The 15,448-nt window shown below is 42.1% G+C and overlaps 1 protein-coding gene across 3 annotated transcripts in view; it reads left to right on the plus strand.

Annotated features, from left to right (window-relative positions):
• The first annotated feature begins 567 nt into the window (after nucleotides 1-567).
• Nucleotides 568-15,448, plus strand: part of Pdlim3 (PDZ and LIM domain 3) — a 31,495-nt gene continuing 16,614 nt past the window's right edge. For 2 of the 3 annotated variants that reach the window (XM_021170250.2, XM_029480940.1), the window contains exons 1-3: nucleotides 589-780; nucleotides 11,645-11,796; nucleotides 12,974-13,058. In XM_021170250.2, the coding sequence (XP_021025909.1) occupies nucleotides 688-780; nucleotides 11,645-11,796; nucleotides 12,974-13,058 (330 nt within the window). In that variant the 5' untranslated portion in view covers nucleotides 589-687. Of the gene's footprint in view, nucleotides 781-11,644; nucleotides 11,797-12,973; nucleotides 13,059-15,448 lie in introns of all 3 variants that reach the window. The other variant, XM_021170251.1, reaches the window with a different exon arrangement.

Below are 15,448 nucleotides of genomic sequence, written 5' to 3' on the forward strand. Positions count from 1 at the left end.
CATTTCTATATCACAAAGACAGACACAATCTGAGTGGGAACATATATATTAATTGTAGACATACTTGACTTTTTTTTTTAATGCTGTGCGGGGCGCTGCACAGAAACATTTCATTTTATTGCCACCAAATCCTCCCCAATACTCCTGGCAAGTACAATAATTACTCCTGTTTTACAGCCGAAAGAAATGAAGACTTTAACTTGACCAAAGCTAGATACTAAGAGAGAATATCAACGCGCGCACAAAACTGCTAAATTCCTAAGTGCCTGGTTGTGCTTGGGTTTTATTTTAATTGAAAGCATAGAGGCTGTGGTGTGATTGCTTTTAACTTCCCAGTAAAGTGCACCGCTGAGCAAGTAGACGATAAACAGGAGGACAGGTGTTACTTAAGGGAATGATGGAAGCTGTAACCCGAAGCCTCCTTGGGCGGGGAGAGGTCTGGGCGACTGCACCCAGCTGGGAGCGCCTCTGGCCAGGCGCTGTCTCTCACTTCCAAAGTTGGAGCTCTCCTTGGTGGGAGGGGGCGGGGAAGAGAGGAGGCCAGTGACGTCACTCCGCAGCAGGGATAAAACTCCCGGACAGCATTCCCAGTTAGGTCGCAGCCCCAGGAGCTAAGTAGGTTGTCCGGTTCCGAGACTAGCGCTTTGCCGAGCCACCCGTCGCTGGACCCACTCGCGGGAAGGCACCATGCCCCAGAACGTAGTTCTCCCGGGTCCTGCGCCCTGGGGCTTCAGACTCTCTGGGGGCATAGACTTCAATCAGCCTTTGGTCATCACCAGGGTAGGTGTTTTCCATTCTGATTTTGTGCTACAGGTCACCTGGCATCCGAGAGTAGCCCTGGAGTTAAAAGAGAGAAACCAAGAGACCCAGGGAGGGAGGCAGGATGGTGCACTGGCGGGGGCCTGAGCTTCTGGCTCCCAGTTGGACTTCAGCAACAAGCTGGAGGATGCAAAGCCTTTCTGAGATTTAATCAAGGCAGCTCACAAACTCTGCATCCCTTTTCCTGGGTCCCCAGCCACATTTGCCAGAGAGGTCAACTGGCAGTGCTGGGCTCAGAGGAGGGCTCCAGAGCTGAGGGGTGCTTTTGGCTCCCCCCCCCCCCCACACACATCAGATATGGAGAGCAAGAAAGAGGTGTCACTCTAGTGGTTATTTGGTGGCGCTACACTTGCATCTGAGCAGTTTTCTTGCCTGGATGGGAATTTCAGCAGGGTACTGTTCTCAGGGCACAGCTTGGACTGGCCAAGTTGAAACCTCTCATATCAGCCAGACAGGGAAAATATTACTAATGTGTATTCCTCCGTTTCCAGGCATTTTGGATAAATATTTTTCCAAAGCTTGGAACTTGGCTGACGAAGCATTACCTATAACTCAAACTGCAGAGAAAACCTGGGCTATAGTTTACCTGATAGAGAGCAACCGCTCAGTCTAATGACTCTGAAAAGGAAGGCTGTAGTAGCAAAACACCAAGCTGCCTGATTCCAGGGTATCTTAAGCAGAACCCAACAAGAAGGAGGGTGTAAAAATGAAACCCAGGGTTCCTTTTCTGTCAGCAAATTTCTAGAGTAATTGTTAAGCATCTAGTTGATAACTTCCTCAACTTTTGAAAGCAATCGTTTCAGTTACTCATGCAAGCCATTCGAAACATGAAGGCACAAACTTTTAAATGTTATCATTTTATGTTCCAAATGTTATGGTTTTCTTATTGTAGGCTTCTCTGCTCATGCTATATTTTATGAATACATGCTTTATAGCCTGATCAATCACAGGTTTTGAATAGGGCACTGTACACACATTAATATTATTTGTGGCGCCCTAAGCTTTTTAAGAATCCCAAAGCGTGTATCATAGGGTTGCATACAACGGCTCATCTCAAGCTTTGTTTTACATTTTTCAAAAAACATGTAAACACATCTGACATGTGTTTTTATATGAGACATTAAAACATCCCCCCAGAACTGCTCTTAAGTAAATTAAGCAGTAAATGCTTCCATGGTGTGGGACAAGCCATTCCTTTTATAGATTTACCAGAGAAAACAGTTTCCACTGTCGCTAAGAAATATGCTTAGTTTATAAGGTCCCACTTGCTCATATTAAGTAACAGAAGCTCTTGAATCCTAACAAAGAATACGTCATATTTAAATTAAATCCGAAAGAATGAATTATGGCATAAAGACCCTTGGAGAAAATTTATAAAGGAATTATCTTATTATTACTCTGTAACATAACTGTCTAATGAGTCACATGTTTGAAGCTTGGGATCATTGACACTTAAAGCAAGATTTATCTTAGTGCAACCTGACATCTGCATTCAGACTACAAAGACCATGTAAATGTATTTGATGTCATGACATTTTTATTTGAAAAGCCATTCTGTCTTGGATTTTTAACTCAGCTAATGTGTGTCACAACTGTGGGCACTTGATTCAATAATAAACCAGATGTTATTTATTTAAAATACACCTTTTCGATGGTTTTAACTTCTAGGGAACAGATACCACCGAATTGTTCCACCCCTACTGTCCCCAAAGCCATACATATCAGGAATTCTTGTTAAATCAATGCAAGCCCACTTACTTGGGCTTTTATGCCTTTGTGGATTCTTATTAAGAATATTATGTTCATAATAATTACAGAGACATGAGAAGTCACCTGGGTGAAAACTCAGAGGTGTTAGTCAAAAGTATCTGCTGCTGCTAGGCAGTCATTCCATTTTGTAATTTTAATATTATTCTATTACTTCAGTCTACGCATGAGAAAAACGTCCCTCACTGTCCCCAGTGACATCCAATTTGTCAGTGGCGCTGTTCTTCGGGCTGCTGCCTTTATTCAAGATATCATAACTTCCTGCCCAGAAGCCTGCCTACAGTCTCCAAGTCACCCTGCATATTCTTACCATCCGCCTTTGAAAGGCGCAGTGGGCTGTCCATTCTTCCCATTAAGCATCCTTCAGTGACATCACTAGCTTCTAGAGAACAGAAGGTGGGCTCTTCTGCATGGCTGTTTAACTCTCTGTTCTGACTTCTTTTCTTCCCTGCCTCTCCTGTTCCTCTTCTCACTCCATACAAGGACAGTGATGCCACAGCTCGGGGCTGTTTATGATCTCCTTGGCATGGCTGTGCTTCTGATACACACCACTCTCTCCCAGAATTCTTCTCTCCAGCCCTACCCCGTGGTCCACTCTGCCCATGAAAACCTAGCCCTCCTCTAATCCTCTAATGATGGTCACTTCATCCATTGCATAATCATACATAGCTTTCTGCCTATCCTCTCTTATTATCTTGTCTATACCCAAGATACTTAAGCATATCTGACTCCATCACTTGCTCCCCGAGGGCAGGAACCTTTTATGTCGGAAACTGTTTAACACATAGCAGCACCTGGTATATCACATATGTTATAAAATAAATATAGCTATAATACAAATGACTAAGTTGCTCACCTTTTACATAACTTTATTGCCATAAATAAGTAGATTGTGCTCTCAAAATACTCACCCCACAAAAAAAGGTAACTGTCTGTTTTGTTAAGGACACAAAGAACTGAAGTATGCCATACTTTCCATTATAAGAAGTTCCATCCATTTTCTCAAGCCGTCTAAGTTTGTTTTGGTCCTCATACAAGCTAGATCAGACCCCTGCCTGTCCTGTGCTGTATCAATGCAGACTGTGCAGGGCCCTTGGTTCATGACACTGCCACTTTATAATGGTTTGAAAGTGACACCTTCAAGTCAGACCATACTTAAGAGTTTTCCGTCTCTGCCTGTGCTAGCCACTGACAGTGTGCTACTCTGTCTTGATGCTGGACAGTAGTAAAAGGCCATGGTCAGTGCCAAACCGATCGTCAGAGCAACCGTGAGCCTCTACAGTGTATTGCACTGCTCTACAACAGGACGTTCTGCAGGTGTGGTATATTCAATGTTGGTTGATTTTAGGTGTCTTCAGCTGCATAAAGAGGTTGCAGTTGCTTTGGATATAACCTCATGCTAAGTCAAGGAGCTTGCACATCGTAAGCACCTGCTCCTTAGGAGACAATGGAGCTGCAGCCAGAGCTTGTGGGAGGGCTACTGGTGGGTAGGGTCTGAGCCAAGGCTGCCGAAGCTTAGGCCTCAAATCCAAAGAACTGAAAATAACGGCTCCCATAGACTTGCAAGAGTATCGAGATTGCTTTATTCTGAGTACAGCTCAGAGAGGGAGACACTGTCAAAGCTGCCAAGGAGCCTTATGAGTGAGACCACTCAAGGGCCCTGATCACTGGGCTGGGCCTTTTATATAGGATTTTGAAGAGGAGAGAGTCAGTTACCAAGGGTCATAGGGTTTAGGTAGTTCTCTATATTGACTGATAGATTAGGATATGTGCTTATCTTATGGCTGCACATGCCGTTCCCACAATGCAGCTGGTTTTAATTGTATGCATAATCAATTACACATAGACATAAGATAGTAAATAGAAAATCTCCTAAGAGTTTGCTAGAAAACACAGTTTTCTAGAGGGTTCTAAGGTTGTTAAATACACTGTTAGGAGTGGGGTGCGTGTGTATAATCTACAGGCAAAGAAACTAGGCTAACGCAGTATCACTGGAGGAGCATACATATCCAAAATCAGGGTTCCAGGCTGCTGAACTGTCTGTCTCCTGTGTTCTCCTGCTTTAAGGCAACATATGTTACCCACGCCATCTACTGAAACTGCCGTTCACAGAGTTACCACAAAGAGTTTCTGTCCCATAGTTATTCACAAACCCACTAATCAGTGGAATAAAGTTTAGTATAATTTGAAGAAACACATGCACACACACATCAAAAGGCAGAAAAATAAACTACCAGACCCAAGATTTTCTAGACAACCTCTGCACTACATTTTGTGTAAGATAAAAAAATGTAGGCTTGGGACACTTGGTTTAAGAGAGAGTGTTACATTACAGTTCAAGTCTGAAGTGCCGCCCACTGCATTGTGTTCCGAACACTCAGTCTTGGGGTCTGTTCGAGGCTGCGCAGCTTTTAGGAAGTGGGGTCTGGCTGATGGAGGTAGTCACAGAGCCAAGGTTTGAGGTCTGAGGTTACACTGGTTCCAGCCTAGGTAACCTTCTGTTTCCTCTATAGGCATGTTAGATAGCCTGACACATGGCACAAGCCTGACACATAATGACGCAAACTCATAGACGATGCATACTTCCAACACAGTATTTCACAGAACAATGTTTGAGGCTCACATCTCTACCTGAGCGTCTTTCGTTTTGGAGTGGTGTTCGGTTGGTTGGTTGGTTGGTTGATTTTTTGTTTGGGGAGTGGTTTTGTTTTGTTTTGTTTTGTTTTGTTCTGGAAGAAGGTCCTAAGGGTTCTTCTGGAAGTTTCTTGACCAACCAGGAAGTGGGTTTGCTCTCACAGAGGACACAAATTGTTGACATTTGTAAAGCTCCAATATGGAATGCAGCGGAAACTTGGGTGCTGAATCTCTGTGGAGGCCAGTAAGTCTTCCCCATCCCCACACCCACCCCGTTTTATCCTTGCTTCCTTCAACTTGGGGAACTTCAGTGTCAGTGTGGCTGAGTTAGACCTGAGGACCAACTCAGACCTTGCCAATGCATTTTCAATGCTTGCTTCTTCTCTCTCTCTCTGTGTGTGTGTGTGTGTGTGTGTGTGTGAGAGAGAGAGAGAGAGAGTCTCTCACACACACACACACACACAAATAGTTGACACACACTTGTCCTAGGATAAAGCAACGGCAAATAGAATAAAACCCTGTGCAATTTTATGCTAGCAATGGCAGTGTCTACAGAGAAGCACTGGTTCATATGTTCATAATATTGATTACAAAATATCCTGTTAAGTGAAAGGCACTGAGGGACAATGATTATAATGAGGATAGACCTCTCCCCTCTGAGAAGCACACATATCGGTGGAAGAAGGGACATGCATGCACATAAGCTACCGTGACAAAATGGTCCAAAACTTCAGAAGCAAAGTATGGTGTGAGAGATAGCAGGAGGGACGGGAGTGGAGAGATTACCCACAGGGAGGCTGCACAGAGCAATGGATGAGCCTGTGAAACAGCTTCAATAGGAATTTCAGATTTTCTCACAGAATAAATAACCTCATCTTACGATTTCTGAGCATCGATTTTCTCACACTGAAATAGCAGTCATGTGTTTGCAAGATTGTCTTAAGAATTGAGCAAGATAAAAAAAAAGCCCCAATAATAATACTATCATGACAGTAACATGATGGTTTTCATCCCAGTCTACACGTTAGAATCTTGCTGCCCTCTTCAAAAACACGTATGCTCAGGATCAAGAGGACATTTTGTATAAATGAAACTTCCGTAGTACCCAGCTCCTAGAGAGATTTATATGCCTGGCAAGGCTTTCAGAGATCATTTGGTAGGGAATGAGGAACAACGAAATAGGTTAACATGAAGAGCCAAAATCATCTAAGGTGTCTGCAAATAACACAGTTCTTGGGTCCTTTCCTATTGACTTTTAGTCTTGATTCCTGACGTCTAATTTCGGACATCTTTATGGCTAACAAGGACCCCAGATGGTTCTTGTAAGAGGAAAGTTTAAAATCACAGTGCTGGGTTGATTGACTGCAGGGCTATGGCTAGTTATCTCTCTGGTAACTTTAATAGTTAAGACATGAATGACCACAAATACAAAATAATTCATTTTAAAACCCTATGCTTCATCTCACCTCCCTGTTCTCTCAACTGGAGAAGGCATAGTAATAAAAGACTGTGGGCACACTGTAAAATCCAAAGTAATAATATAATAGTAGAGCATTAAAACAAATCAGCAGTATAAATTAGTCATGAATAGTGGATTCTTCTACCTCAGTGAAAGGTACAACTTAGAAAAACAAAGTCACGTCAACAGGCATTTTAGTCGCTAGTCATTCTAATCACCAGCCTCCTGAACTAGAAAACTAGGAAGGATTAAAAGCATTCTATGTCTCCTCCTCTCTCTCTCTCCCTTTTGTACCTGGTCCATTCATCTGTGGAGGATTAAAAGCAGTAAGGACCATGGTGAAAGCAAAGTCATAAGTGGGTTCTCTCCATCATTAGCGACACTCCCTAGCTGACTTCTGTCCTGTTTTCCTTTGTGTTGCTGTGATACAACACCCTGACGAAAAGCAATGTAGAGGAAAGGGGCTTTGTTTGTTTCAGCTTACAATCCCAGGTTATACTTATCAATGAAGGAAGAGAAAAGGAACCCAAGGCGGGCCTTTGTCCTATGTCACACAGCACTGTGTACTCATTTCACAGCCAAGACACACAACAGGAACTGTGTTGGAAGCTGTTTGTCAGCTGGAAACGATTGTCCTAGTTTACCTATTCATCTCAGGACCACCTGCCTAGAGATGATACTGCTGCTGATGACTGGGCCTTCCTATGTCAATCAACAGTTAAGACAATCCCCTACAGACATGCCCACAGGGGCATCTAGGCAATCCCTCTGGTGAGGCTGTCCTTTCAGGTGACTCTACTCTGTGTCAAGATGAGAGTTAAAGCTACCCAGACCAGCTTCTGAAAAGCCCAGTGACATGGTCCCGTAGCTGCTCTCAGCTCAGCAGGAAGCTCTGGCTTACTTAGGTCTCTTTCTCGTCAACACAGAACAGTCCTTTCTGCTCAACCTATCACAGTGCATCACCGAGAAAAATGAAAACAGTTTTGAAAATGTAGCATTTTGTAGAAAGATAAGATGGAGTCCTTAACTTTCAGAATTACTGTTAATAAAATGTAGTGCCTTCTAATAACTAAAATGTTTGATTTTGATCTTTGAAGTCTGCTCAATATACAAAGTCAATATTTATTACTTGTTCAACATTTAAGATCTGCTTAAAATGTGTATAGGCATTTAACCCACCCAGCAGCACAGTGCACAAATACAAACACACACACACATATGCACACAGCTCTATTTTCCATTCATCATAACCAAAGTTAAAACAGAAAAAAAAGAGTCAAACACTTCCAGATCAGGACTGGAGTCCATCCAACTGTGTCATCAAACCTGAGAGGGGCCACACAAACAGACACACTAAGCCTCATTTAATGTTTTAACCCAAAGGAAGCACTCTGTCCTTAGAAGCTTAAAAATAGAAAGTACTGCCCTGCATATTCTATATTGAAAGAATATTAAACAATTAGGATTCTTTTTACCCCTACCAAGGCCATTGGGGATGGAAACTTTGTTCTAACAGTCCTGAATCCAAGAGAACGTCTAGATAAAAGTAGCTAAGAAGCAGCTCCCAAAGGCTAAGATGTAATGAGCCCAGTTTCCTCACCAAGCTTCCAGCAACTGTTCCCACTAGGAAATCTTCATGACACAGAAACCAACCAAGTGCAATGAACAATCTAGCCATAGTTCTGGAGACCTATGATACATGAGATCTTACTGCTTTTGAAGATATCATTTATCTACATGAACTTTCTCTCCAGGGGCTCAGAGCAGAACAGAATAAGCAAATTAAAAACAGCAAATTGACTATTAACCCTGGAATAAAGTATTAGGAACACTAGAGCTTATTCCTGGAGCAATTTGAGGTTTAAAATAAGACTCATGAGTAATTCTGATTTACAATTTCCAGTTTCCAAATATAAAAATGGTAAGTTCGCAATAGTAAACATAAACTGGGCTGGGAAAATGACTCGGTAGAAAGAGCACTTGCTGCACCAGCACGGGGAGCTGAGCTCAGAGCCCCAGCACCCAAGTAATAATTCTGGGCTCGCTGGAACTGTAACCCAACCACTGTGAAGTTGTGGAAACAAGGGGCTTCCTCTCCTCAGCCAGCCTAGCAGGAAAATGGGGAGTTACAAGTTCAGTAAGAGATCTGGTCTCAAAGTAGATGCTTTAGTTAGGATCTTACTGCTGTGAACAGACACCATGACCAAGGCAGCTCTTATAAGGACAACATTTAATTGAGGCTCGCTTACAGGTTCAGAGGTTCAGTTCATTATCAGCAAGGCAGGAACATGGCAGCATCCAGGCAGGCACGGTTCAGGAGGAGCTGAGAGTTCTACATCTTCTTCATCTGAAGGCTGCTAGCAGAATACTGGTTTCCAGGCAGCTATTATGAGGGTCTTAAAGCTCACACCCACAGTGACACACCTACTCCAACAGGGCCACACCTTCTAATAGTGCCACTCCCTGGGCCAAGTATATTCAAACCACCACACATGAAGATGTGTGTGATTGTGCCTGTGAGCATGTGCAGGGGGCGGGGGGGGGGGGGGGGGAGAGAGAGAGAGAGAGAGAGGAGAGAGGGTGCAGGGGGGGGGGGGGGGGGGAGAGAGAGATCATATATACACAACACACACACACACATATACTTTTTTAGTACCACTTTTTCTTCATAAGCCCTAATTTAAATGACTTTTCCATTCTTTCTTCAGCTTTTTATTTACTGATTTAAACACTGGGTAATACACTGTGAAACATTAGAAATACAGATAATCTTTGACCTACGATGGGGTTATATCCTGATAAACCCATCCAAAGTTGAAACTACTGTAAGTTGAAAATGCATAATGTATCTTGATAGATTTAACATGCCCAACACTGTAGTTTACAAGCACAGTATACTCACAAAATGTCTACTCAACTAGCTTGAACTTCAGAGTTCTCTCTCTCTCTGTCTCTCTCTGTCTCTCTCTCTCTCTCTCTCTCTCTCTCTCTCTCTCTCTCCCCTGGCCTGACCTCCGCAGTTACCCCCCAAATCATTAGAAAGTGTTCTACTGCAAATCACCTGCTAAGCAAAAGACCAAACTACGGTGCCCAAAGTACGGTTCATCCTGAATTTATACAGCTTTTGAACAGTGATAAAGCTGTTAATTGTCAGTCGAATAAGCATAAGTCAGGCACCTTCCAGCACATCAGCTTGCAGTCCAGTTGAGAAGACAAACACAACTAAGCAAACACAAAATTAAAAGTAATCCCCATGAAGGAAATAAGATATAAAGATGAATAACAAGGGGACTAGAAAAAAGGCACTTCAGAACTTTAGGGGATTTTCTAAAATGCATTATTTGCCCCTAAACCTAAAGAATAACAAGGCAGTACCAGGTGAGGAGTATTTCATATAGAAGTAGCTATGCATGTGAAACCTTAAGGAACTACAGGACTGGTCTGTTTAAGGAACTTAAAGGAAATCAGAATAGCCATCGTGTATAATATAAAGGAATAGGGCCAGGTGTTAACTAGGGAGTACAGATAGAAAAATGGGAGAAATATTTACCCAGAAAAGTAACCTTTCATTTTTAACTGGATATTCAGCATACTAATGTTCTACATTTTCTATATCTAAGCATTAAAAATACAGTAACATATATTTTCCTATATCCTAAAGCATTATTCCTTTCATATTCCACTTCTAAAAATTTCATACACATTCTGATTGAAAAAAATTGAACCCTTTTCCCCGTATTTTGAAAAATCTCCGATTTTTAAGTAACATGTTTAGACCGTTTATATTTAATGTAGCTACTGATCAGATTTAATTAAAACCTATTATCTTATTATATGTTTTCTATTTATTCCACCTGCTCTTCATTCATGGAGAAAGTAACATGACTGAGTACAAACTTCCTCTGTGTCGTGGTTCCCAGCGGATCTTTACATTCATGCCAACTTACACCAAGCCGTTAGCAATGAATTGTGTTTCACCTGAGTTTTCCTTAACAGCTTTTGTGTTGGCCACTTCTTCCTCCCTGCTGTCACAGGGACACCCAGGCCTAGGCACGGGCCCTTCCTTCCTTGGAGGTCTCAGCTTTCCTTGAACTTCTGGTTTTCTTCCCAGTGACTTCAGTTCTCTAGAATGCCATAAATGTTTATATTGTCAGGCTCCGTTTGATCAGTTCAAGGGTGATCCTTTCCCCAGAGTCCTGGACTTAAATGCTCTTGTCCTAGTTTAAGGTGTTATAACCAGGTGGCTTTACAACAACAAAAATGGTTTCTTATAGTTCTAAAAGCTAGAAATCTAAGTTATGGTTCTAACATGGTTGGGTCCTCTTCCAGATTTCAGATGTCCAACTTCTTGTGTCTCTACAGAGATGGCAGGAAAACATCAGAGCCATTTTGGGGGACTATTTGTAAGGGTTCTGGTCTAAGTCATGACAGCTCTAGACTACTGATGTTCTCAAGGGCCCTTTCAAACGTCATCACTTTGAAAAACGGTCAACATATGAACTTGGGGGAGTCTAAGTATCTAATCCATGCTGCTCACCTCATGATGATGCTACAATGAAAACTTAACAAGTTGCTTAAGTAAGTTCAAGTCAAGTACCAAAGTTGCCAAAATGTCAAAAACCAAACCAAAACCTGTATCTCAAAATAGAAATTTCTGGCTAACAAAAAAAAGCTTTAAAATTATTTGTTTACGACAGAGAAAATATTCACAGCTGTAGTTATATGAAATATTTTTAAAACAAGAGATTAAATGTTGCTTAAAATATGGCTACTATGAAAATTATTTAACATGATAAAATATCACTGATACAATTGAGCGACTGAGAGTTCTTTTAAAATTAGGCTTAAGATTTGGCCACAAGTGTAACACTGAAAACCTTGCCAGGATAACATACAACTGCTAAGTATAAAACTCAGGAAACTGCTGGGATGTTGGATTTTAAGTGGTGTCTTGGTTTCTTCCAGATCACTCCAGGAAGCAAAGCAGCAGCTGCCAACCTGTGTCCTGGAGATGTCATCCTGGCTATTGATGGCTTTGGTACGGAGTCTATGACTCACGCTGATGCACAGGACAGGATTAAAGCAGCGTCTTACCAGTTGTGTCTCAAGATTGACAGGTGCGCCTCAGCTAACTGGGTCAAAACTTGATCTGTTTTTCTGGAGAGCCTGAACCAGAACTCTAATTGGTCTCCTCTGCCTCATGAGAAATGTCATAGACCCAGAACTCTGATGGAGTTTCTCATGTATTTGCCACTTCATTCTTGTAATCACTGTAATTGGTCAATCTAGCATTTATGAATGAACCATTTTTTAAAAAAAATCTTTGAAATGTCAAAATTAAAATGGTACAGAGGAATGGCTTCTTCATATAGTAGCCCAGGGACTTGACAGTGAAAATAATTGTAGCCATGACAACACAAGGATGAAAAGCTGATCATATATCTGTGGTGTGGTGCTCCATTAAGAATCTCCGGATTCGCCCGAAGATGACCATGTTAAATTTGGTTGTTAGTATCCTCTCAGCCATCTTGTACAGGTTCATATCAAAAGATTGTTACAAGGTGTGAAGAATACATGTGCGTACGTTAAGTATGCAGAGGTTTCTAAACCACCTCCTAAAGCAAAAGTTTGAGCCCAACTTGTTATGACAGCCCTGGTATGAAACTAAAAATAAGAAAGTAGTAATTGGTTGTAGTGGTCATTCGCATATGATTGCCCTGTTGCTCAGCAACCATCTCCACTGGGACAGAGGACTGGCTCCATCAGACAGCCATAAGCTTCATGAAGAATAGATTCTTTTCTATCTGTGCCTATGCCTCTGAGCCACCGATGCATGAGAAGAGCAGGACAAACCACAGTTCTGTGATGCCAGGCACACAGCCATGTGGCCAATCTCTCCCTGGCTCCGATGTTGGCCTTGGTAGGAGAGAAGAGAAGAGAAGAGAAGAGAAGAGAAGAGAAGAGAAGAGAAGAGAAGAGAAGAGAAGAGAAGAGAGATTCAGACAGCTTGCCTTCCAGTGTGCTCCCCATGTCTCTAAACCTCTCCCTTCTGTTGTCCTCACACACACTTTCTCCAGAAACCACATCCTGTTCTCAGGTCCTCTAATGATATAAGAGTAATGATATAAGAGTAACTAAATGAGGATGTACAAAATGATAAAAAAAAATAAGTTCTTTGAGCTTTAATTAGTGAAGGTTGCTAATATTTTTCACAAATATCATGGGAAATAATATATATATATTTTAAAAGAAGTGCCATTTGGATTTAGAGTTTGCAAACGTTTTCATTTGCAGGGCAGAAACTCGCTTATGGTCTCCGCAGGTGTCTGAAGATGGAAAAGCACATCCCTTCAAAATCAACTTAGAAGCTGAACCGCAGGTATGAAGTTAAGAGAAGTGATATCACATCACAGTTTCTGTTCAGGATGGGGTAGCTTGGGGGGGGGCCAGGGGGGAAAGAAGTTTCAATTCCAAAAATCAGGACAAGTCCCCTGTGAAGCTGTGATTGGTCTCTACTCTGTGACATTAACTTATATGATTCATGTGTTCTTACATCCAGAGAAAAAGAGCGAGTGTCCCTAGGCAAATGTCTCTTTAAAGATCAAGTGCATTCTCTGCTGGACATGTTAGTGTCTGTAGTCCCAGAGCTTAGGAGATGGAGGCAGGATTGCTGAAAGGTCAGTGCTAGTCCAGAGTAGACAGAGAGTTCCAGGCCAGCCAGGGCTCCATAATGAGTCCATGCCATACCAGAGAGAGAGAGAGAGACAGAGACAGAGACAGAGACAGAGACAGAGACAGAAAACTATACATTCTCATTTGGAACAATATGATGAATTTGCATGGAGCCCACATTATTATTATTATTATTATTATTATTATTATTATTATTGATAGACTTCAACCAAATAAATGGCCATGATGTAATCTAAGAACCTTAAGTTGTTCAAATAAAGCAAAATAAAAACTAAGCTGTGCCATTTGGAACAGGTGTCTCTAATCTAATCATTACTGTGATCTTCAGCCCTTTAAGGTCTTTTGTATAGATAGGTCTTGTTTTGACATCCTTCTCCAGTTCTCAGCTCTGATATTCTATAATTCAATTTACCTTACCCCCAAAGAATTGAAGTTGGTTATCACAGAGATATTCTGCTCAGGCAGCTGACTTACAAAAGATAGCGGCCTTTTCCTCTGAGGCAACCCTGCCTCTCGAGCCACGTGAATCTAATCATCTGATGCCTATCTGGCTACGTCTGCTTTCAGAAAGTCTGAACCCCTGCAAAACTGAAATTGAATCAAACCTCAATTATAAGCACTGGAAAAGCTAATTAAGAACGGGGCTTTGGAACCTCTACTTAGAAGCAGCCGAGGCTTAGGGATACAAAGATAGGTGTTTAATAGCATCTTTGAAACAAGCTCTTCTATTAAAGCGCTCCATATTCCTAGCATACAGTTTCCCATCTACCTAGGGAAGGAGTGTCTGAGAGCACATTTGTAACTCACACTTGTCCTTGTCAAACTCGTTGGCTCCCGGGTTTGTCGTAATGTTTTCTACTTGCCCCAGTAAGGCACTGTTTTCACGTCATAAATAGACATAGCACAGCATAAGTACAAGCAGCTCATGGGCTACTCAAAGATTAAATATAGCCGAATAAGCAAAGGCTTATACTGAAAGTAGTCCACTGAGTGGGCGGTCTCAAGCTCAGTGCCTTGTCCCCTTAACCCCGAAGCTCCAACATTCAACAACACACACCTGCTTACCTAAAGGCTTTCTGTCCTCACTGCCGATGTGACAATTACAAAGGAGATTCAATCACATTCTAACTGTGCTTCTTCAAAGCTTTATTTCAGTTAAAATACAGTTCCCTCCCCGGCCCACACAGAAAAGGAAACATAACATGTAGTCTCTGCCCGAAGGATTTATAAGACTCTTGCCCTGGCTTTGGACTGAAAGGGAAGGGCGAGCCTGTACCTAAAAATTATGAGAAGGGGCCTCAAGGGAAAGAAACAGGATATAGAATATTCTAAAGACAGGAGCCATTGGTCTGTTCTCACTGAGACTCCCCAAGGTACAGCCCACAGCAAGCACCCAGTAGATCACAGACTAAATAATGAGTGAGTGAGATTAGCTGGCCAGAGGATAAACTGTGTATTTCCCAGCAATGATGAGGACTGGTCCTGAAGAGCAGCTCGGCTACTGTTAAGTCCATGTGTTAAGTTCTGCGTGATCTTGGGAGGAGAGTGGCATGTTTAGGTCAGATAAGACTTTCATTCTTAAATGAAGAAAATATCAAAAAAAAAAAAAGACTTTCATTCTTTGGAGGAAATGAGCAAGTGATTTAATAAGTGGGAGAGCTAATACAGATCTGCTCCCCACTGTTAAAAATGCTTAGGACCGGAAACTTTACATCAACCTGAAACATTTGCATATACACAGTGAAAGACTTTATCAGAGAGACAGCATAAAGTTTCATTTTGCCCTTTTTACATCTTGACGCTTTGGTTCAGGGTTATGAGCCCACCCACTTCACTGGAACCCAGTGCACAAGGCCAAGCATGGGATGTTCTGCTTGTGACACCTCAACATTGCTCAAAACACTCCTCTCTTTGGAACAGTTTGGATTTCTGGATCTTGGATTAGAGATGTTCAACCTGTAAGCATGGTGGAATCGGAAAACCAATGGTGGCTCACCTCCCATGCTAGGGTCCTGTGCGTTGACTAGTGAGTGACACCTCTAATCAGCACTTTGTTCGACACAGAGGAAGGTTAGC

The sequence above is a fragment of the Mus caroli genome, chromosome 8, assembly GCF_900094665.2.
Source record: "Mus caroli chromosome 8, CAROLI_EIJ_v1.1, whole genome shotgun sequence".
Lineage (NCBI taxonomy): Eukaryota > Metazoa > Chordata > Mammalia > Rodentia > Muridae > Mus > Mus caroli.